At 31.1% G+C, this 23,704-nt stretch overlaps 4 protein-coding genes and 1 long non-coding RNA gene across 5 annotated transcripts; 2 read left to right on the forward strand and 3 right to left on the reverse strand.

The window, feature by feature from the left end:
* Positions 1-865: 865 nt before the first annotated feature.
* LOC130808078 (uncharacterized) lies at positions 866-1,872 on the forward strand. The gene has a single exon (XM_057673524.1). The coding sequence runs from the start codon at positions 1,041-1,043 to the stop codon at positions 1,677-1,679; it is 639 nt and encodes a 212-aa protein (XP_057529507.1). The 5' UTR covers positions 866-1,040; the 3' UTR covers positions 1,680-1,872.
* A 1,089-nt stretch (positions 1,873-2,961) lies between these two features.
* On the forward strand, positions 2,962-9,629 carry LOC130808077 (syntaxin-52-like). The gene is made up of 6 exons (XM_057673523.1): positions 2,962-3,321; positions 5,938-6,163; positions 8,081-8,286; positions 8,374-8,474; positions 8,596-8,640; positions 9,293-9,629. Exons 2-6 carry the CDS (start codon positions 5,943-5,945, stop codon positions 9,422-9,424), a joined length of 705 nt encoding a protein of 234 aa, XP_057529506.1. The 5' UTR covers positions 2,962-3,321; positions 5,938-5,942; the 3' UTR covers positions 9,425-9,629.
* Positions 9,630-10,703: 1,074 nt separating this feature from the next.
* On the reverse strand, positions 10,704-13,811 carry LOC130808080 (uncharacterized). Its single transcript, XR_009040697.1, has 4 exons — positions 12,270-13,811; positions 11,971-12,190; positions 11,480-11,894; positions 10,704-11,396 (listed from the first exon to the last, which is right to left on the reverse strand). It is a non-coding gene; the product is annotated as an uncharacterized LOC130808080 (long non-coding RNA).
* A 1,796-nt stretch (positions 13,812-15,607) lies between these two features.
* On the reverse strand, positions 15,608-16,778 carry LOC130808079 (mannose/glucose-specific lectin-like). The gene is made up of 4 exons (XM_057673525.1): positions 16,624-16,778; positions 16,313-16,513; positions 15,971-16,231; positions 15,608-15,824 (listed from the first exon to the last, which is right to left on the reverse strand). Exons 1-4 carry the CDS (start codon positions 16,642-16,644, stop codon positions 15,804-15,806), a joined length of 504 nt encoding a protein of 167 aa, XP_057529508.1. The 5' UTR covers positions 16,645-16,778; the 3' UTR covers positions 15,608-15,803.
* A 4,858-nt stretch (positions 16,779-21,636) lies between these two features.
* On the reverse strand, positions 21,637-22,808 carry LOC130808082 (mannose/glucose-specific lectin-like). Its single transcript, XM_057673526.1, has 4 exons — positions 22,655-22,808; positions 22,344-22,544; positions 22,002-22,262; positions 21,637-21,855 (listed from the first exon to the last, which is right to left on the reverse strand). Exons 1-4 carry the CDS (start codon positions 22,673-22,675, stop codon positions 21,835-21,837), a joined length of 504 nt encoding a protein of 167 aa, XP_057529509.1. The 5' UTR covers positions 22,676-22,808; the 3' UTR covers positions 21,637-21,834.
* Between the last annotated feature and the right edge of the window lie 896 nt (positions 22,809-23,704).

Consider the following 23,704-nt stretch of genomic DNA (forward strand, 5'->3'; position numbering starts at 1 on the left):
TCAATTGTCTACTTGCATAAGCTATTACCTTGCCCTTCTGCATTAAAACACACACTAAACCTTCCTTGGAGGCATCACAGAAAATCTCAAACTCATTCTTGCTATCTGGTAGGGCTAACACTGGAATGCTTGTCAACCGTTTCTTCAATTTCAAGAATGCCGCCTCACATTCAGAAGTTCACTCGAATTTCTTGTCTTTACACACTAGTTGTGTTATTGGTCGAGCTATACTGGCGAAGTTTCCCCCTAACTTTCTGTGATAACTCGCTAGACCCATGAAACTTCGAACTTCATGTACATTTTTAGGTGCAAGCCACTCTATGATAGCTTTCACCTTTTGATTAACATATAAAAAACTCTTTAATATTACTTATTCATCTAAACTACTTTACGGTCGCGTTTTGTTGTTCTTTACGTGCGTACTAGTATAGTCATACTCAAACTTCTTTTAATATTGCACAAAATATATGTGTTAATGGACATTTGCAGAACTAATATCAAGATCTAAACCAAGCAAAAAGTAATTTAGATGTTAAAATGTTATAAATGGGAGATTTCTATTTATTAAGCAAAACGTCGAATTTATTATCAGATAGGGTAAAAGTGGAAGTTTTAAATTTTATTTTTTAATTAATAATTTCTATGTATTTTTATAGAGGTAGTCTAAGTAAATAACAGTAATTTGTTATACTGGAAAATACCCTTATGTGAAAAAATTTAATAGAATTTTTTTATTTCTTTACTTTGTTGGTATTTATTTTATCTTTTTATAATAATTTAGAAATGAAATTATCAATTAGGTAGTCAACCCCATTAAAGTGAAGCAAATTCCTTGCTCTCCACGAATTCTTGCTCTACAAGTTAAATTCCACCAAGTCAAATCCAACTTCTACCTTTCTATAAATAAAGGCATAAAACACCACCATAATTTCAAGATTGTGCTTTTAAAGATTACATTTTGTTCTTCCCCTTTTATATTTCCCCTCTAACCAACAAACCCCAGAAAAAAAAAGCCAAATCCCGAAAAAACGAACCCAAAAATGAGAAGAGAAGGTCGTCCACATGGAATGGTTCGAACATACCATGTATTACCATCACCATTGAATCCTAGACCTAATTCTCGAATCCTTAACAAGATTGATTACCCACCAACTGCTGGAATTTTTGCTAAGATTTCAAATAAACCCACAAATCATTCAAAATTTACAGGTAAGTGTGAGAAAGTTAGATGTTCTGGGTGCCATTTTCATCCAATTTCAAAGTCTAGGGACAAATCTAAAGGTACCCAGAAACTTAAATCATCTGATTCTGCTTTTAATTATCAACAAGATACTTGGAGAGTTGTTGGGTTGCATAAGTTGCAAAAATCTGGGTACTCTGCATCTGGAATTTTAAATGAATTAAATAATCTTGACTATGATGATGATGATGATGATGATGATGATAAACATGAAGATGAGAATGGAGGTGATTCATATGTTGATGATGAAGTTAAAACAGAGATTATAGTTGCCGCTACTTCTCATCATGATGATATTGTTAATGTTGATGTTGATGAAATTATTGTTCATGTTGGTGTAACAGATGACAATGATGATGGGTATAAGGGATTCTATGATGTTGCTTATTTGATGAATCCTATGGATGAAGATGAAGAAGGTTGGTCTGTTATTGGATAATGATCAATTAAATAATATGATTATAGTTATGTCATTTTTATAATAACTAATTGTAATTTATGATTTGTAATTACTGATCAAGATTTGATTTTTCTTGAATTTGTTTCCAAATTTGATTCGATGGATTTTCCAATTGATTTTCAATCATGTTGTGTGAATAATTCTACAATAAATTTCCTTGATTACCCTTTAATTTGCGTTGAGAATTATGTTTGTATATAATAATTTGTAAAATGTGGATGCAGGAATTGGTAAAGGATAAGAAAAGGTATAGAGTCGGTGGGGTGTTCTGTTACATCACTATCTTCCAATAATTGTGTGCAATTAACCGGCCATTTTGAGTATAATAAGTACTAAAGTCCTAATCAGTAACCAGAATTAAGAATTAAAAATATATTATAATAATTAAGCCACAATTATGACAAAATCAATAGTACATTTGATATAAACATAAAATTTGAGCACATCAAAAAGAGATAAAAATGACTAAAAGAATCTCTTATAGGAAGAAGTCAGAAGAAATATTTGGATGATATCGCAACAACAATAATGTTAGTGCTTAATTCCAAACGATTAGAGTTGACTATATTACTATATGAACTAAATTAATATTGTTAGATTAAATGGCTAGCCATCTAGATTGATCTTTTTTTCTATCCTTTCTGATTTTTTACATTTTACTTTGTAAGTATAGATCCTTTATATCCTTATCTACTCCTGTATTTTCGGTCCTCTTTGATTTTCATAACCCCTTTTTAAATAACAGTGAGCAAACAATAATACCAAAGAAAATGTTTTGATGAAGAAGAAAAGTGGATTAATAGTTTAAATGATTAAGAAAAGTAGAAAACTAAAGAAATAATGAATAAGTTTAAATTTTTTTAAAAGTAATTCAATGCAGTTGTTTATTTATAAAGGGAAAAAATGTAATATTATCCGTGTGAAAATTATGAATAAATGGATTAAAATTATAGACCATTTACTTAAAAAAAGTTGTCCCAAAAACCATGCAATATCTTTTCCTTTATATACACGAAATCAATACTTTTGTTAAATAGACATATCTAGTGTAGATATGTGATCATCTAATTTGAGAAATGATGATGTGCATAAGGGTGATGAAACAATGGATGGTTAACTAAATGATGCTCACATAGTGAACACGACCAATCATCAATGTTTTTTTTAAGAAAAAAACATCTTTTACAAAAACTCTATTCATATAGTTCTATATTGAAATTGCTAAATTCTTTAAAATTTTAGAATTTTAAAAGCACATATTGCAAATTTTCATCCCATATGGATTCTAAAGTGATAAATAAAAATGTGATTTAGTAAAAAGTTTATATAAGCATTCATTACTTTCACCAAAACAAAGTTATAATTTGCCACAAAAAACCTTTTGACATAAAGCCTTTGACTTTGTTAAAACCAAAATCCTTCAAATCTTCAACACTTTTACAACTTCCAGCGCGACGTCGTTTGATCAGCCAATAAACAAAAAAAGTCTTTTAACTCCGGCGAATCAAATCTTGGCTGTAAACGGTGGCTACGACGTGCTTCGTTTCTTCCCTTCCGCCTTTTTCTCTTTCTACCAAACGCCTTTCATCATCATCATTGACGCTAAATTCAAAGAAAAAAGGTAACTGAAACAATTCTAGCTTTATCCCTAATAATTATTATCTTCTTTTTTTTGATTTATAATAGTTGATCGAATGATCTTAGTCAATTTATTCTCCCCACTTTCTAATAATTTAAATCTGCTGGATAAGTTTAATGTTTAATCTTGTTAGCTGAAATCATGTTAATTTTTCGGCCAAATTGTTTAATTTCATTGTTCAAGATCCATTTCTCCACTTTTTACAACTTAATCTTTTTGGGTTTTTTTTGTGGGTAAGCTTCATTTGGTTGCTTTCCCGTTTTTTGGTTGTTATGTTTTTGCGTTATGTAGTGGTTTGTTGGAATAAAGTTTCCATATAAGTTAAGGAGATTTTTGTTTTGATTATGTATTTGGGTTTTTTGTTTGAAGAATAGTTTCACTAATAGATTTCTTGCTGTTCATTATTTGAGAAATTGAATTTTTAAGTAGTTGATTGAAGTTAGCTGGTTTTACTTTGCATTTCTTTGGGATTAGTGAAATGAGTTACAATGTTTTTAATAGTTGATTACTGCTCAAATACTCTTTTTGCATCTTAATTTGATATTAATGGGATGGTATATACATACTTATGTATATATCGATTTTGGGTATTTTGAATTTTACAAGCTTCATTGTTGACTAAGTGAAAAAAATGTGGTTTCGATCACTTGATAGTGAAACGGTTTTTGCAGTTGATGCAAATAGTTTTGCGGTTGTCTTGGCCTATTTTTTGGTCTTGATAAGCTTAAAAACCTTCATAAAACAATCGTCATACAGTGATGTAGGCAACATTTTGCACTAAGATTGTTGTTTTCTTTAAGAAAATGTTTAACTTCATTGTTTTTACATTACTTTAGTGTTCCGGCTGTGTCACATTTGTTATTGGTCGGCTTGCGATTTCTTGCAAAAATTGTAAGCTAACCGGAAGCCCAAACTCAAAGTGTAGGAGTGGATATAAAACATGGTGTATGATGTAAGGTGTGTCTCTTGATTTCATGCTTGGTATTATTACAAATAATAATTCAGAAGTGAAAATACAAATACAAGATGATGTTTGTAGTGTCTCCTTTGTGTACGGCAACAGACTCATTGCTTGAATGAATCACGAATTGAACAATAACATCGTAGTGAAGATTAGTTTGCGACGATGAACGTCACCAGAAATCTTGATATAGATTGAAAGGCAACAACAATACATTTCTTTTGTGATATTTCCCCCACAAATGTACTTGGGTTATGAGACCGGAAATTCACAATGAGATACAATCAATCACATCAACCGATTAGTACGAACTGATTGAACTAAATGATTATGTGTTTATGTAGAGATTAAAACCAGAAAACAATAAAAGAGTTAATCACTCTCTTCTATGTTTTAAGAGATTGAGAGAAAAATGACAGAAATTGATATTTCAAAGATGTATATGATTTCCATGCACTCACTCTTATTTACAGAGTTGAAGTGACATATGGATTCATCCAAAACCACACATCAATGATAACTGATGATTATCAGTTTATTATGATGTAAAACATTCGTTCATAACAACACTTTACTCCATAAAACAAAGTTTCGTATCACGAACTGATATACTGTTTCAATGTGCTCGAACAAGCACTATAGGTGCTCGAATGACCATAACCCAAAACATTTTTTAAAAACTTTCTAACGCGAAATTTCCCAAGTGCTCGAACGAGCACCATCATGCTTGAACGAGCAGGCCATCTGAGCACCCTTGTTTTTGTTCCGTTGTTACGTTCTTGCTTAGTCTATGTCTTAGTACATGTCTTAAGCCTTTGGATATGTCCTACATGCTCTAAATACTCAACAGGTATAGCGCGGAATGATCCATATTTGTAGTGGTACTGTTGATGTGTTTACCTTCTAGTGGAATTGCGTAGTATTAGATGCGTGTTGTCATCTCTTGGTTGTGGTGGTTTTGATTTAGTTTGTTCACGTGTGGGGGAAAAGGCATCATGTGATAGATGGGCCAGGTTGTTAGTAGCATGGCTAAGGTGTGCATCAGGCATCGTGTACACTTAGTTTATAAAAAATTCTCATTTAAGATAGTCGCATTTAGCATCGGGCTATATAGTCCAACTAAATTAAGCAAAACTTCTATTTTTGAATATTAAAATACTTGTTTTATGAATTTGGGCTTCTATGGAGACAAGGAGAAGGTCTTCTACAAGATTTGCTCCTTTGTTTATCCGAGTTTCTCTTGTCTTTTTAATAGCAACTAGAAGTATTGCTCCAAAAGTGTGAAAGCTATTTGGAAAAGATGTTGCAACTATAAATATGGCACCTTTCGAATCATCATGTTCACTCTTTATGGCTTGTTGTTGGCTTTTTACATTAGTTTTGTCCATGATACTTAATTGTGTGCATTTCTGATCACTTGACGGAACAATTCATCTGGTTGATTGGTGTGAAATTTGGGAGGATTTTTGAGAATTTATCATAACCTTTTCTCCTGTGTTTATTTATTTATTTATTTACTTTATTATGGTTTGAGGATGGTTTTTTACTTTTATGGGAGTATGATTATATTGAATTTGTTAACAATTGAAAATCTTTTATGTGATTATAGAATTAAGAATGATTTATTTTCTTGAAAGATTTGATGGCTTCGACATCTGGTGACTCTTGGATGAAGGAGTACAATGAAGCGAACAAATTAGCTGAAGATATCAATGGTATGATATCTGAGAAGACTGCAAAGTCGGGTTCTGGCCTAGATTCACAACGCCACTTTTCAGCTATACGGCGAAAGATAACAATCTTGGGGACGAGACTGGATAGCCTAGAATCCTTGTTAGCTAAGCTTCCTAGTAAGCAGTCTATGTGAGTTTGTTTTTTTACCTTTGTTATGTTAAATTAGTTCTATTTCATAAACCAATGCTTCAGAAGTGAGAAATTGAATGGTTTGCGCATATACTTCTCAACAACATTTTCTACACATTTAATGTTAATTTCTCTTCCCATGATGTCTATCTTAGCTCATCCGATGCCACTGGCTTTCGCGGATTTGAAAATAGCATGGGAAGCTTAGATTGATAACCAAACAACTCTGACGTTTTGCTACAGGGATAGGAAAGTACTTCACATTTTCTTTAACTGTTGAAGTTTATTCAGAAGGAATAATGATAGCATTTTGGTGGAGCTTTTTACTGCTGCTGATTTGCAATTATGAACTTTTAACCCTTTATATTCTATCACCATCTTTACCGCATTGTCTTATGTTTTTTTGGGGATGTCTTTCGTACTTTGTATTTACTTCTCTATGATGTCTTACATAGAAAAGGCATCTCCCATTCAAGATATTGTATTTCACAAATATATAGTATTTATTTCAATATGGTGATACTGATAAAAAAAAAGATCATTGCTTTGTGGTGTCTATGTGTCTTGTGGTTATGATGTAGAAGGAAGGGTTATAAAGTAGGTGAAATGGTTTAACTGATAACTTCTTCGGTTTTTCAGTCGTCTACCTATCCATTTCTTATCTCTAACATTATGCCTCTTGACATAATACAGAAAGAACTGATACAATGAAAACTGTTAGCAACATGGAGTAGCGTAAATGCGGATGCTTAGAGTTATGTGTGGACATATTTTTTGGGATAGAATTCAAAACGAAGACTTAAGAAATGGTTTAGGAGTTATAGATATTGAGGAAAAGATGAAAGGAATTTTTTAAAGATGGTTTGGACATGTGCAATTGTGGGTTAGTGATCAACCGGTAAGTAGGATAGATTGTTGGAACTTAAGGGATTGAAAAAGAGGGTGAAGATGATCGATGATGACCCACAATGTAGGATTGAAAAAGGATATGAAAGATTTAGATATACAAGTTGAGATGGTAGATTATCGAAATTAGTTGGAGAAAGAGAATTCATGTGGACGACCACTGAAATGGATCGCCTATCCCAATATTATCATTACTTACAATCTATGAAAAAGAATTCATGTATCAAAAGGGATTTGTACAAATGGTACTTCAAACTTGAGACTACCATGAAGAAAATTTTGATACTTCTTTTTCTTTTGAGTTTCTCTGCCCATTGGTCACTCAAGTGTCAATATCTTTGGTCATTCTCTAGTCATAATGTAAAAATGGGATTACGTCTTGTGAATTCCTTCAGAATGTTTTTTTTAATCTATAGTTCATGGCCTATTATATGTAGAAGGTGTTCTTGTGGGATCCTCACGGGTAGAAAACCATTACAATCACAATGATCGAGTGATGTTTCTTTGGTCTAAACTAAGGGATCCTTTAGAAGTGATGCAAAATGGAGCTTGTTCTATCATTGATTATAGACCTCTCTATTAAAAATACAGTTGGATAATGATGTTGCAATGAAGCTTTGTTTATATGGGCACAGTGGCTAGAATTTCTGTCACAGAGATATGTAATTACTGTGAGAGATTTGTGCCAAGGATAGACATGTGATTCCAAGTGTAAAACCACTCATAACAAAATTACTCCTTTTGTTCCTCCGTAAGTACCCCATTAAGTTTGGTACACGTGTCAATGCACTTATTCAAACCTTATTATTTCTATTTTAACATATTTAAATATTATAAAAAGTTATTAATTTTTTTTGCATTGAAACAATTTAAAAAAGATCCCACTTGACTATGCCCATTGAAGGAGTTTGTTAATGCTAAGGAAGTATTACTAAAACCTCTGTGTTTTTACTTCCTCATTGGATATTTGATATATTTTCTCATGGAGTGTGTTCTCTTCTAAAATTGCAGATCAGAGAAAGAGTTAAATCGCCGTAAGGACATGCTCTCGAATTTAAGAACGAAGACTAATCAGATGGCAAGCACTTTGAACATGTCAAATTTCGCCAACCGAGACAGCTTACTTGGTCCGAATACTAAACCTGTTGATGCCATGACTAGAGTTGCTGGGCTGGATAATCAAGGCATTGTTAGTCTTCAAAGGCAAATCATGAAAGGCAAGCTACTTAATCTTATTTCAATGGATCCTATAAGTTTTGATGCTTAGTGCGTTCGAATAAATGTTGAATTTTGCGTTTGATCAGAGCAAGATGAAGGGCTTGAGCAGTTGGAGGAGACTGTTATAAGTACAAAGCATATCGCACTCGCTGTGAATGAAGAACTTGAGTTACATACAAGGCTCATTGTAAAGTCTTTAACTTTTTAGTTCGATTATTGTTGCACTGTCTTTGATATTTCAAGAATATCCGAAACTCAACTTTACGTAATGCTAACATTTACTTGTTTATGTGGTTGTCTGTGGGCAGGATAATCTGGATCAGCATATTGAATTTACCGGCTCTCGACTACAGGTAGTCTTCGCTGCCCCCCCCCCCCCCTTCTGTTTGCCTCCAACATTTTGTAGGCAAGAGTTGTTGCATAGGGTCATGAGGGTGCTAGTAAACAGTTTCTTTCGATGAAAGCATAGGGTCATGAGGGTGCTAGTAAACAGTTTCTTTCGATGAAACTTAGGATTTAGACTATATGTTTGGAAGAGTTTTTCATCTACAGGCTTTCATCTTAAGTAAAAGTATTCCGCAATTAGCTTTTTGGTATTGTTGGGGAACCCCCTAATTAGCTTTCTGGCATTTCTGATTGGTCAATTACTCTTGTTAGAGATTGTGTCACTGTGAGACAACATCAAAACAAAGAGCTCTTATCTCATAAATTGTATGAGTTGGGCTATTTAACACATCTATAAGGCACGTCTTACAGTGAGACCGCCTCATACGACAGTTTGTGTTGATTGATTTGTTTACTCGTAAATTGTTTATTCTATAGACATATATCAGTTACATTAAGATTGGAGAACTAATGGGTGTCCTTTCCTTGTTTATTTCTCTATGAATTTGGCAATGAGCATGAGTCAATGTATAACTGAATGTAAGTCTTTTTGAAACTACTAATTTCTAACTTGCTTCTCTATTTTGCCCCATTTGCTGATGATTTACTACCATAAAACAGCGTATTTCAAGGAGTCTAGCGATTCTAAACAGGAAAACAAAGGATAGTTGCTCGTGCTTATGCCTACTGTTATCAGTTGCAGGGATTGTGATTCTAGTTCTTGCTATCTTTGTGTTGATAAAGTACTTGTGATCATATCGAACAAATGTGTGCAATGTTTGTGAGATATCTTCCTCTCCCTCTTCCTCGTCTTCCTGTTTTCTATTCAATCTGCCTTTGTTGCCCTCGCCCGCCTGTTTGTGAATTTAGTCGCGGGTTGGTTTGCCTCACCATTGTGTATGTAATAGAAAAACCAAAGGACTATGGGAATAAAGTGTTGGGTGTTTTATTTTCAAAATGATTGCTTGATGATTACTTGTCATAACGCCAGATACATTAATGTTTAACTTTATGTTTGCCCTATTTTTCATGGGCCATACAATAAGAAACTTAGAAATTTGAAATCTGTAGGCTAAAAAATAAAAAAAATTAACAAAATAATCTAAGAATCAAACTTATTCCAAAAGTAAGCGTGAAATTCCCAAATCTGAGGGCTGTTCGCAGTTACTAACTGCGAACAACCCCAAACCTCAGATTTGGAAATTTCACGCTTACTTTTGGAATAAGTTTGATTCTTAGATTATTTTGTTATTTTTTTATTTTTTCTCTTATGTTTTTCAAATTTTCAAGAAACTTAGGGAATATATAATGCTAAATTGAAAATTATATTGAATCGATAGAACTGGATTGTAAGGTCGTAAGAATTTACATATGTATAATAACATGATGATGATAATGGAAATTTCATATAGAAAGTGGAAGGAATTATAAATCACAGTACAAATTTTTTATTATCGGCATATATAAAATTTTAATTTTTAAATAATGGTGTAATAATATACATTATAATCGACATAATAATATTTTAACAATTTGAGAATAGAGGTAAAATTCGATGTGAAAAATGCTGCAAGTATATATTAACATTTCTACTTGAAGCATTACAATTACAGCAATATCATACAGAATCATAATGCATTATTTTGATCTTTGATTTTCATTACCAAGAAGTCAATTAACATGTGTGATTGAAGATGATTTTTGAGTATGGACTTTTATGTGGTATTAAATTGATTTAGTTGTCCACTATCCTTCATTTGGATTGGTTGATTTTATAGTTCCATTGTCCTTCAAACACTTAATACGGGATAATAGCCTATAAAAAAGAGAATATATCCACATTAGTTAAGAAAATATCAAATAAATAAGTAAATTTAAATCAAAAAAATCAAAAAAAGAGCTTCGAATGACCTTATATTCAAAACTTAAGTGTACAAACCTTTATTGATGAAAACGCTGTCAAGCCCAGCATTTTAGGGCCCAAACGGGCTGTTAAGGAAATCGTTGTTGGGAGCAGCGTTTTCTTGATTTGTTTATTTTTTTTTATTTGATTGCAGGTTTACAGGGAAACTTAGAAAACGCTGATGCTTACAGCGTTTTACTTTGTTGTGTTGATTTATTTATTTTTTGTTTTTGCTCTACAACACCTTATATACGTACCCGCACTAAAATAAAATTGATATATCAATTGTCATCACGCTTCTCATTCAAGCACCCAAATTATATAACATTACATATATATACAAATATATACATGTCGTGCACCGTAAAGTTATACAATGCATGTAACATTACATATATACATGTATATACAATTCTATACAATGTTATACACAGTCTAAGAATCAGTAGTGGGTGTATCGTCCTCATAAATAGTGTCTAGACTAGGATAAACTAGAGGTGTACCCTCACTATTTTATTGTTGATGAAGCCTAAAGTTAGTGGGATGAATAGGAGATACATTAGAACACTCGCCTTGAGAGGGTCTAGGAGCCATTGGATGTACACTAAGTGTATATGACGATTGATGATCAGTTGATATCTCCGGAGATTCTGCTTGTGTTGTTGAACTAGGAACATCGTCCTGCGGTAATGGTTGAAGTAGATGCTCACATCCAAGGCCTACCATTACACTATCGCACCTCCTGACCACTTCGTTTGACTGTTCATGACATACATGTCGGTGTGAGTGCATGTAGTCACAAATGCTTAGCTCGTATTACATCTACAAAAAACAATTTCAATTAAAATTAGGTTAACATTAAATATTATATTAATTATATAAAACTTAAAAGAGAAATGACTCACCAGAACATGTAATGGCATGCCAGAGGGCATGTAGTTCAGAGGGAGTGGCCGCTCTGGTTATATCCTTGGTTGATGAACCGTCTGGTGATTCCACGATACCAAATGAGACAGTCATCGTGGAAATCCATCGGTTCACCAATCTCGTCCCCCTAAACTACGTAATCTTCACTTCCATCCCACCCCTCAATGTATCCCCGGTGATACACAGCTCAGTTCATTGTGGCTTCCCCCTATGATCCACCTCGTGGAGCATGCAGTGATCTTCTGGTGGATCAAGCCTCGTCTGGCGCAAACTGTACTGACACATGACCCGTTCAGGGTAGTGGTATTCAACCACGTCAAAAAAGATCATAGGCGTTCGAACACGCCACTTATCTTCGTCACCCTTATATGGGGGATATGGGTCCCATATCATCTACGACATAAAACAAGGATTAATTGAAAGTGAGAAACAAAATAAATTGTTGTGAAATGAAAAACAATCAAATTACCTGTGCACCAGCCATGCGATCAAGTGAATCGCGAAAGACATGTACACCTCGTGAGGTGTTCAAATGTGTCAATCGAGGCACGAGCCATCTCTATCCATATGGCTCGTCCTCCGCGGGATCCTCCGGCTCAATATGGAGGAGAATAGGCTGCCCGTCCTCTCCCCTACGTCGTTGCGTTGAGACAGCAAGAGTTCAAAAAGTAATATGCTCCCATATCCAACTGCATAATACAAGGAAGTATAAGTAAAATTATTCAATAACGTCATTATTATGTAAATATAGTTAAGGTTTTGTACTACCTGTAGAATAACCAATGGACCCGCAATGTCACTTGCTGGTTTCCCTCTCTTGATCAAGGCGGCTCGACACAAAAGTTTGTAGAGGAAAGCAAGTGCGGCATTGGCCTAACTTAGGACGCAATGTCAGCCCAGTCTTGGTCAAGGAGCTCTAAATAGATCCCTTGCATCTCGTTTCCGGATTTGTCGACAAACAAATAGCCGGAATTAAGTACCCAACAGTAAATGCGAGCATAACTCTCTACTGCTGCATCCTCAGCGTCGGGCCTGGTAAATTTCCAAAGGTGCTAAGCATCCATGTCACCTTCACCGAAGACCCAATCATCGCTTCGTCTGGCGGTAGGACCCCGAACATCCTATGTATTAGCTCTTTTGTATGGCTCGAACTAGGGCCGGTGATTGCCCTCCCACTCACCGGTAAGTCGATACGTATAGCAACATCACGCAGTGTAATGGTCGCTTCACCCACCGACAGCGTCTCAGGTCTTCATCGCTCTACTAGAGCGGTAATCATCCCTCGATCTAATGGGATCTGACCCACTCGGTGAATACCGTATAAACCCGCTTTGCGCACGTATCTCAAAACCCTATCGTCTACGGGTCATCTCATTACCACCAAAGGGTGGTGTAGAGTCTGAAGCAATGTGTCGGACTCTAGTTGTCTGGTCCATATGAATCGTGAACGATGGGTAGGATGTAAAACTAACACGGAAGGATCAATAGGACCAGGATTCTCCATCCTGTTAGTTTAATGTGTTTACTTTTCATTTTGATAATTCAATTCATAATTCAACATTTAACATTCAGTCATTTACTACATTCATTCAACATCAAGTATATATCCCAAGTAATCAACTCCAACATTCATTCATTATATCCCAAGTAATCAACATCAACATATATCCAAAGTATTTAACAAATTAAACAAGTTATTTATTCAAGTAAACATCAACATTTAACATTCAATCATTTACTAAATTCATTCAACATCAAGTATATATCCCAAGTAATCAACTCCAACATTCATTCATTACATCCCACGTAATCAACATCAACATATATCCGTAGTATTTAACAAATTCAACAAGTCGTTCATTCAAGTAAACATCAACATATATCCCTCAGTAATCAATATCAACCATTAAATGTCCAATTAATCTCAAAATTGAATAATCCACATAATTCATCAAATATTTATAATAAGAGAAATTTGCAAAGAAACACCTTTTAAAACCCCTTTTTTGTAAAGAAACACCTTTTATAATTTTTTTTTGTAAAAAAACACCTTTTAAGAGACTTTTTTTTTTTTAAAATAGACACCTTAATTCAATTTTCGGTGGTTTTTGTGTAATTTCCGGTGTTGACTATGCCTGTTGACCTCCAAAAATTTTAAAAGATTATATTTTTTTATAAATTTTTATTTTTATTATTATTATTATTATTTATTATTATTATTATTATTATTATTATAATAATAATAATAATAATAATTATTATTATTATTATTATTTTTTTTTTAAATTTTTTATTATTACTTATTATTATTATTATTATTATTATTATTATTATTATTATTATTATTATTATTATTATTATTATTATTATTACTATTATTATTATTAATTTTTTTTTTTAAATTTTTTTTAAATTTTCTTTTTGTTTTTATTTTTATTTTTATTTTTATTATTAATATTATTTTTGTTATTTTTATTATTATTTAAAATTTTTTTTTAAAAAAAATTAATAATAATAATAATAATAATAATAATAATAATAATAATAATAATAATAATAATAATAATAATAATAATAATAATAATAATAATAATAATAATAATAAATATAAAAATAAGAAAAAAATAAAAAAAATAATAATAAAAATTAAAAATAAAATAAAAATAAAAACAATAGGAAAAATAAAAAAATAATAATAAAAAAAATTTTTTAAAATTTTTTTTAAAAAATAATTATTTTTTTATTTTTGTTTATATTATTATTATTATTATTATTAATTTTTTTTAAATTTTTTTTTTAAATAATAATAAAAATAAAAATAATATTAATAATAAAAATAAAAATTAAAAAAAAATTTAAAAAAAAATAAATTTTTTTTAAAAATTAATAATAATAATAAAAATAAAAAGTATAAAAAAATAAAAAATAACAATAATAATAATAAATAATAATAATAATAATAATAATAATAATAATAATAATAATAATAATAATAATAATAATAATAATAATAATATTAAAAATAAAATTAAAATTAAAAAAAAATAACTATAATAAAAAAAAATTTAAGAAAAAAAAAAAATAATAATATTAATAATAATAATAAAAATAAATAAATAATAATAATAAAAATAAAAAAATACAAAAAAAATTAATCTTTTTAAATTTTTGGAGGTCAACAGGCATAGTCAACGTCGAAAATTACACAAAAACCACCGGAAATTGAATTAAGGTGTCTATTTTAAAAAAAAGTCTCTTAAAAGGTGTTTTTTTACAAAAAAAAATTATAAAAGGTGTTTCTTTATAAAAAAGGGGTTTTAAAAGGTGTTTCTTTGCACATTTCCCTTATAATAATGATATAAAATTCAATAAACTTACCTCAAATAAGCCAAATAATAAAGTAAAGAGTAAGGAATTACTATCTCTGCATAAGAAAAAACTCACATAACTAAAAAGATATAAAACCCTAATCATGAAGAAAATTGAATAATGAGGAAGAAGATGAACAAAATTGAATAATCCACATACCTTTTGCCACCAAATTGAGTAATAAAGACTAAAAGAAAGTAAAATCAAACCAATAAACACTACAATGGAGAAGGAATAAAAGGAGATTAGAGGGAGAGGAAGAAGAAGATTCAAAAATTAGGGTTTAAAATTGAAATGGAGGAATTGGGGTAATGAGGAAGAAGGTGGAATAAAACGTGTAAGGAAAATGCTGCTCCCTACAGCGTTTTGCATATAACTGAAAACGCTGGCACCATCAACTGACTTAAGAAACAACCCATGTGGGCTTAACAGCGTTTTCACTTAAACAGGTTAGGACGCTTAATTTTGGAAATAAATTTATACGAGAATTGGTTTATAATTTTTTTTTAATGAAAAACTTATTTATTTGATATTTTCCATTAGTGAACCACATAAAATCATTGTGTTGTTTTGATTATTTTACTTTGCGTTTTCTCATCTTATTACATGCTAATTAACTAGTTCATAATTAGCACTCTTTAGCAATAATATTGGACACAAGATCATCTTTCTCCTAGCTTTAACTACTTTATCATGTTCATAATAAATAAAATTTTAAAAAATTAAAGAGAAGTATAGAAAATAAAAAAAACTTATATTAAAATAGTACAATACATAAGGAAAAAAAAAACAACACAAATATTCACTCAAGTTATGATAGCATATCACACTCGAGAGGCCATTCATGGGATACAATATGGCTTATTGAAAATAGAAAATTAGGCATCTAGGGCATCTTGGATGGAACTTGTTTGTTCCATGCTTGAGGCCATTTTAATTAGGGCATCCACATTCCTGTATTTCAATAGAAAAATAAATATAAATTTTTGGAATATAATTAACAAAACATTATTTGTGACATTAGACCACTAATAACGCTTATCTCTCTTTGTTATAGTATGAACCAACTACGATCCTAAGATTAGATCATGAAATATTACCTTTTTGACAAACATTCCAAGAGATTCAAGGTAGTTGTTGTGCCTTCCAAAGAATCCAACAACAGGGCCTTCAGGTGGGCATGGTGAAGCAAAGTTGCAAACATTGGAAACATCTCTACCTTCTCCATATGGACCATATCCACATGGATTCAAATTGGTGTGTATCTTCAATGTAGCAATAAGGCATTCATTGTGTTGATTTTTGTAGTTTCCATATGTTCCGCTAATTTGTGTTATGAATTCACCACATTTGAGTTGAATCTATATACATACAAAAATTTAGTTAAAATTACAAGAAAATTCAACACTGTATCCTTAAATGGTTATAATTGTGATACTAACCCTAGATTCTCTTCCAAGATTACCACCAAACATTTTAGTAAAGGAACCACCACATGGCTTCTCAATCACGAACCCAATAGCATCAACAATAAACCCATGCCTTATTATGACTTCTTTGATACGTTCGCATCCTTCAAGTTTCAAGGAAAAGTTTTCACATAACTTAGAACCATAAGGTCCGTACTTAACGATCTCTTGCCTCTGCAAAATTCAAGTTATTAAACAAATATCTGTTAAGGAAAGAAAAGTAATAACCATAAATTTTGACCATATAACAAAAGAAAAAGGATAAAGATCTAGCAACTTCGCACCTTAGCGATTTCTTGAGCCATTATTTTAGCTGCCTAAAGTAGTGAAACTTATAATAATATGCTTTGGACTTGAGAATGTGATATGTTGTGCTTCACAACGGTACTCATATATATAGCCATGTGACCAGAGGAAAAGTTATTATTCTAATAGCTTTTGATGACTAAGAACTTATTCGATTGGTCCATCATGGCTACTGCTAACTTTTTCTCTTATTTATTTTTGGCACACATACTCCAATTTAAGCTGTTAAATAAAGAGAAATTTTACTTGGTGGCAACAAGATTTCAGTTTATAAAAGTCATAGATAATTCCATTAAAAAGTATTATATTATGTTAACTTTGAATTTTTATATATGTTTTTTCTTTTTATTAGTTTCATGATCAAAAGAATGAAACAAAAAAATCAAAACTCTACAACCAACCACCCCTCCCCAACCCTAAATCTACCCCTTCACCCATAGTGTCCCTAACACCCCCCTCTCTCTCTCTCTCTCTATATATATATATATATATATATATATATATATATATATATATTATTCTATCAAGAATGCTTAAAAATTGAAAATTAGTTCAATTACTTTTCATGACCTACCTCGTATTTTATTTTTGAATTCAAATTCAAGTTGAATTTGGTTTCAATCTTTATCAAACTATGAAATTATTTTATTCCATTTAAAATTTTTTTTGGTCAATTCTAACATAATTTATGGCTTAAAAACAAATTTAAACTACAATTCGAATTAGAAAATCAAAATAACAAATTAAAAAATTAAAAGTTGTAGTAGCTAAAGTAAGGATGAAAAAACAAACTTGAATTATTGATTAAATGTTTATTTTTCTTGTAATAACGCTTAGGTTTTTTAGTATTGCCTACTAAAATGAATATTAATTCATATCTTTATTAAATTTTGAATTTAAGATTTTGGTTTTTATTTAGCTAATACCTAGCTAAGCTAAAATCTTTTAGTTTAATATATAGTCTTTATTCGATTTGGATTGATTTGGGTTCTAGTTTTTAACCGAATAACATTCTCCCCTACAAAAAAGGTTCCACTAGTTTTTATTTGAGTAAGAGAGAAGTCTGGAAGGCAAACAAGGAGAGATCCAAGGCATCAACTTGGGTTCAATTATCAAACCAAAGGAAAAGCTTTGAAGATTGGCTTGGATTCCAAGTAGCAGACTTTACAAAAATGTTCGAGATCTTATCTATGTTATGCTATATGTGATATCCATTGTTAAACGGACGGAGAGTTGAATCCCTTTTTAAATATTTAGCCTGGAGGAAGGATTAGGCTACGGACTCCCTTGATTGGAGCTTTCAGTAGTTTCAGTATAGATAAGTGGCAATCATAGATTTTATTTTCTAATTTAATTTGTTATTTTAAAACATTTATTTAAGCAGATCAATAATATAAAATTGCGCTAGAAAACTTAATTTTCAAGAACAGAAAAAAATAACAAGAACATTAATCATGTTTATCTTCACCCTTAAGCATGTGCAAATAGGAATGTAATGTTGTCAAATTTATTTTCAACAAAGTCCAATAGAATATGACAATCATAATGGACCAATAGAATATGTTCTTGGTGATCCATAGCCACAAAAATATGATCTTTTATTCTATACATCTTTTGCTATTTTAAGCTGATTGTCATTAACTTACTACTCATCCTTTTCTTAGAGTTTGGGACTGACATTATACAACATGCACTCTGATACTTTGAGATCCTTGTCAAGGAAAATGTTATGAATAGTAGTGTGTGACCGAGCGAGCCATTTTGATGGGTCGAGCGGTCAGACAGAATGCTCCAGATTTAGCTGATACTCGCTCGACCGAGCGAGCTCTCTGATCCGGTCGAGCGGATCCTCTGATATGCATAAGATGCTTGTTTTCGACCTTTCAAATCCTTAGAGTTATTTCATAGTATTCATTACTCAATATTAACTATGTATTCAAGTGAACTATTGATATTCTAGTATTTAGTACTATATATAGGGCTCTCACATTCACACATCAAACACATCAAACACAACCCCTATGCCAAACACATAGCCTTTTGTTTTTATCTCTTTCTCAATTGTAATTCTTCATTAAGAAGTGTTGTTTATACTCTCTTGATATAATATAAACAGAAACTACACACCATGGAGGACGTAGCCATCATTGGGTGAACCTCCTTAAATCTTTGTGTCCTTTTTTGATTGGTTACATTGTCAAACATTGTTTTGTTTATTGTTGTTTGTATTGTTCCTAGCACCGTAACGATTATTGGCATACATTTCAGAAAATTTGTTAGATCAACCTTCACAATAGATAGCCATTAATTTATACTCCCCCCGTTAATTAAAAAAGTTACCATTTTCCATTTTGGGTATTCCATTTCTTGTTCCTATAAAGAATCATTCCGTGTGTATAACATGTTTTCGAAAAAAATAACCTTGCTTATCGTCATTTAAATATTTTTAATAATGCTTATGGTCTCCTCATATCTTCCACTAACTTTATTTTAACATTTTTATATTTCTTACGGTTCTCACGTGTTTCCTTTTAACTTTGTAAAATCATTTGTTTATTAGTTGTAGCCCTCATATTTTTTCCATTAACTTTCTTTAATATTTTTTAAATAGCCAGTCTCCTGAGAGACTGTATCTCTAAGAGATGTCTCTCAGGTTTAGCTGATTAAAACTTTGTGCATATTCTTATTCTACATTTTCCTTTATGAGTCAACCCAATTAGAGATGGTCTTTCTAAGAGACCGTATCTCACAAAAATCTGTCTCTTTTAAATATATATGGTTCCCATTTTTCCTCCATCAAATTTATTATTCAATAAACTAATATTATCCTACCTAAAAGATTCTATTTTTTCTTAATACCCGTGAATATTCCTTATGGGAACTTCATTAAGGAATGGAGGGAGTAAATAATGTATTATGTAAAAGAAAACTCAAACTATCCTAGCTATTGTAAGAATATCCTAAACATGAACGGTTATTTGCAAATAACCACAATAAGACAAAATTCATAATATTAAAATAAAAAAAGTAAGAAAAAAATAATATAAAAATATCAAAAGCCCACCTATAAAATGAGGATACATAAGAGTGATTTACTACTTAAATAACCGTTATTTACCAATATACCCTAAGCTATAGTAAACCAAATTGAAGATATAGAATTGAATTGTAAAGTAATTGTTTTTATTTATCTTGGAAATAATTTTCAATTCAAAGATAGTTGTTTTGAAGAAAAAGAAAATTCTAAATCGGACTAGACAAAACCATTGTAAAAAGCTATGGTTTGGTTTGATCTGACAACTTAAATAATCTTGTTCTTTTGAAAATATTATTCAATTCAAATTTACAATGTTTGCTAACTTAGGTTTCAAATCGGTTCAAAGAAGAATGTGTGCACCCCTACTTCTACAATGAAACTATGAAAATCGCTCAACAACTCTCAAAGATGTGTACTTGCTATTTGAAAGTTTCTTTCATTTTCTAATTTAATTTAAATTTTGTCAACTAAAATTACTACGTTGTAAGGCTATCAATAGTATAAAACATAGGCTAAAAATTTAACGGAAGATACAAGAACAGAAAAAACCGTGAGATGAGAATATAAAATTATGTCCATCTTAACCCTTAAGTACGTATAAATAGGAAAGTCATTATATTGTCAAATTTAATAAAATTCGTCCTTTGAATCTTTATGTTACATATTGGCTGTAATATTAGGCATCAAGTTCGGTTTTAACGCCTAATACTTTTGATATAAAAAATAGACCATCATATCAGAATATGTTCTTATGATTCAAATGCGCCCGCCCAAAAATATCATTTTTTTTCCATTTACTTAATTATATCAGTGTCATTTCTGATATTTTATGGGTCCTAAACAGAATAAAAAATATTTTCTTTTTACAAAGAGCCGATTTCGATGTATAATAGTGTTTGACAAATGGATTCTTGGCTCTCTTCCTTTGCCCTTTCTTCTTTGGCTCTTGACGCTAATATAGTTGAACTTCTAGCTATTATTACTTGCCATGGTTGCGGATCTCCTATCCTGGACTGAGTTTACTATTGCCATAGATTTCAAATTAGCCCTGGAAAGCTTGACAGACGATTGTACTTTTGATTCGAGGAGTTTAGCAATTCTGAACAGGAAAACAAAAAGGATAGTTGCTCGTTCTTATGCCAATTGTTATCAGTTGCTGGGATTCTGATTCTAGTTCTTGCTATCTTTGTGTTGATAAAGTAGTTGTGATCATATCGAACAAATGTGTGTAATGTTTGTGAGATATCTTCTTCTCCCGTTTGCTCGTCTTCCTGTTTTCTATTCGATCTGTTTTTGTTTCCCTTGCCCGCCTGTTTGTGAATTTAATCACGGGTTGGTTCTCCTCACTCTTGTGTATGTAATAGAAAAAACCAACGGACAATGGGAGTAAAGTGTTGGGTGTTTTATTTTCTAAATGATTGCTTGATGATTACTTGTGAAAACGCCAGATTAGATTAATCTTCAACATTATGTTTGCCATATTTTTCATAGACCATACAATAAGAAACTTAAGGAACATATAATGCTAAATTGAAAATTATATTGAATGGATAGAATTGGATTGTAAGATCGTAAGAATTTACATATGTATAATAACATGATGATGATTTTGTAGTTTGTGTATATATATATATGGCTTATTTGTTGCGTTTGTGTATGGACTATTATGTGGAACTAAATTAATTTAGTTGTTCACTATCCTTCATTTGGAATGGTTGATTTTGTAGTTTCACTATCCTTTTAATACTTAATACGGAATAAGAGCCTATAAAGAAGAGAATATATCCACATTAGTGAACCACACACATAAATCGTTGTGTTGTTGTTGATTATTTTACTTTGCATTTTTCATATCATTACGTGCTAATTATCGTTCTCCTAACTTTAGCTACTTGATCATATTCATAATAATTAAAATTAAGAAAAAAGAAAATAAAAAATTCGAGAGGAAGTATAGAAAATAAAAAAAACTTATATTAAAATAGTACAATACAAAGAAAAAAAAAAAACAACACAAACATTCACTCAAGTTATGATAGCATATCACACTCGAGAGGCCATTCATGGGATACAATATGGCTTATTGAAAATAGAAAATTAGGCATCTAGGGCATCTTGGATGGAACTTGTTTGTTCCATGCTTGAGGCCGTTTTAATTAGGGCATCCACATTCCTGTATTTCAATAGAAAAATAAATATAAATTTTTGGAATATAATTAACAAAATATTATTTGTGACATTAGACCACTAATAACGCTTATCTCTCTTTGTTATAGTATGAACCAACTACGATCCTAAGATTAGATCATGAAATATTACCTTTTTGACAAACATTCCAAGAGATTCAAGGTAGTTGTTGTGCCTTCCAAAGAATCCAACAACAGGGCCTTCAGGTGGGCATGGTGAAGCAAAGTTGCAAACATTGGAAACATCTCTACCTTCTCCATATGGACCATATCCACATGGATTCAAATTGGTGTGTATCTTCAATGTAGCAATAAGGCATTCATTGTGTTGATTTTTGTAGTTTCCATATGTTCCGCTAATTTGTGTTATGAATTCACCACATTTGAGTTGAATCTATATACATACAAAAATTTAGTTAAAATTACAAGAAAATTCAACACTGTATCCTTAAATGGTTATAATTGTGATACTAACCCTAGATTCTCTTCCAAGATTACCACCAAACATTTTAGTAAAGGAACCACCACATGGCTTCTCAATCACGAACCCAATAGCATCAACAATAAACCCATGCCTTATTATGACTTCTTTGATACGTTCGCATCCTTCAAGTTTCAAGGAAAAGTTTTCACATAACTTAGAACCATAAGGTCCGTACTTAACGATCTCTTGCCTCTGCAAAATTCAAGTTATTAAACAAATATCTGTTAAGGAAAGAAAAGTAATAACCATAAATTTTGACCATATAACAAAAGAAAAAGGATAAAGATCTAGCAACTTCGCACCTTAGCGATTTCTTGAGCCATTATTTTAGCTGCCTAAAGTAGTGAAACTTATAATAATATGCTTTGGACTTGAGAATGTGATATGTTGTGCTTCACAACGGTACTCATATATATAGCCATGTGACCAGAGGAAAAGTTATTATTCTAATAGCTTTTGATGACTAAGAACTTATTCGATTGGTCCATCATGGCTACTGCTAACTTTTTCTCTTATTTATTTTTGGCACACATACTCCAATTTAAGCTGTTAAATAAAGAGAAATTTTACTTGGTGGCAACAAGATTTCAGTTTATAAAAGTCATAGATAATTCCATTAAAAAGTATTATATTATGTTAACTTTGAATTTTTATATATGTTTTTTCTTTTTATTAGTTTCATGATCAAAAGAATGAAACAAAAAAATCAAAACTCTACAACCAACCACCCCTCCCCAACCCTAAATCTACCCCTTCACCCATAGTGTCCCTAACACCCCCCTCTCTCTCTCTCTCTCTATATATATATATATATATATATATATATATATATATATATATATATTATTCTATCAAGAATGCTTAAAAATTGAAAATTAGTTCAATTACTTTTCATGACCTACCTCGTATTTTATTTTTGAATTCAAATTCAAGTTGAATTTGGTTTCAATCTTTATCAAACTATGAAATTATTTTATTCCATTTAAAATTTTTTTTGGTCAATTCTAACATAATTTATGGCTTAAAAACAAATTTAAACTACAATTCGAATTAGAAAATCAAAATAACAAATTAAAAAATTAAAAGTTGTAGTAGCTAAAGTAAGGATGAAAAAACAAACTTGAATTATTGATTAAATGTTTATTTTTCTTGTAATAACGCTTAGGTTTTTTAGTATTGCCTACTAAAATGAATATTAATTCATATCTTTATTAAATTTTGAATTTAAGATTTTGGTTTTTATTTAGCTAATACCTAGCTAAGCTAAAATCTTTTAGTTTAATATATAGTCTTTATTCGATTTGGATTGATTTGGGTTCTAGTTTTTAACCGAATAACATTCTCCCCTACAA

The sequence above is a fragment of the Amaranthus tricolor genome, chromosome 3 (assembly GCF_026212465.1).
Source record: "Amaranthus tricolor cultivar Red isolate AtriRed21 chromosome 3, ASM2621246v1, whole genome shotgun sequence".
Lineage (NCBI taxonomy): Eukaryota > Viridiplantae > Streptophyta > Magnoliopsida > Caryophyllales > Amaranthaceae > Amaranthus > Amaranthus tricolor.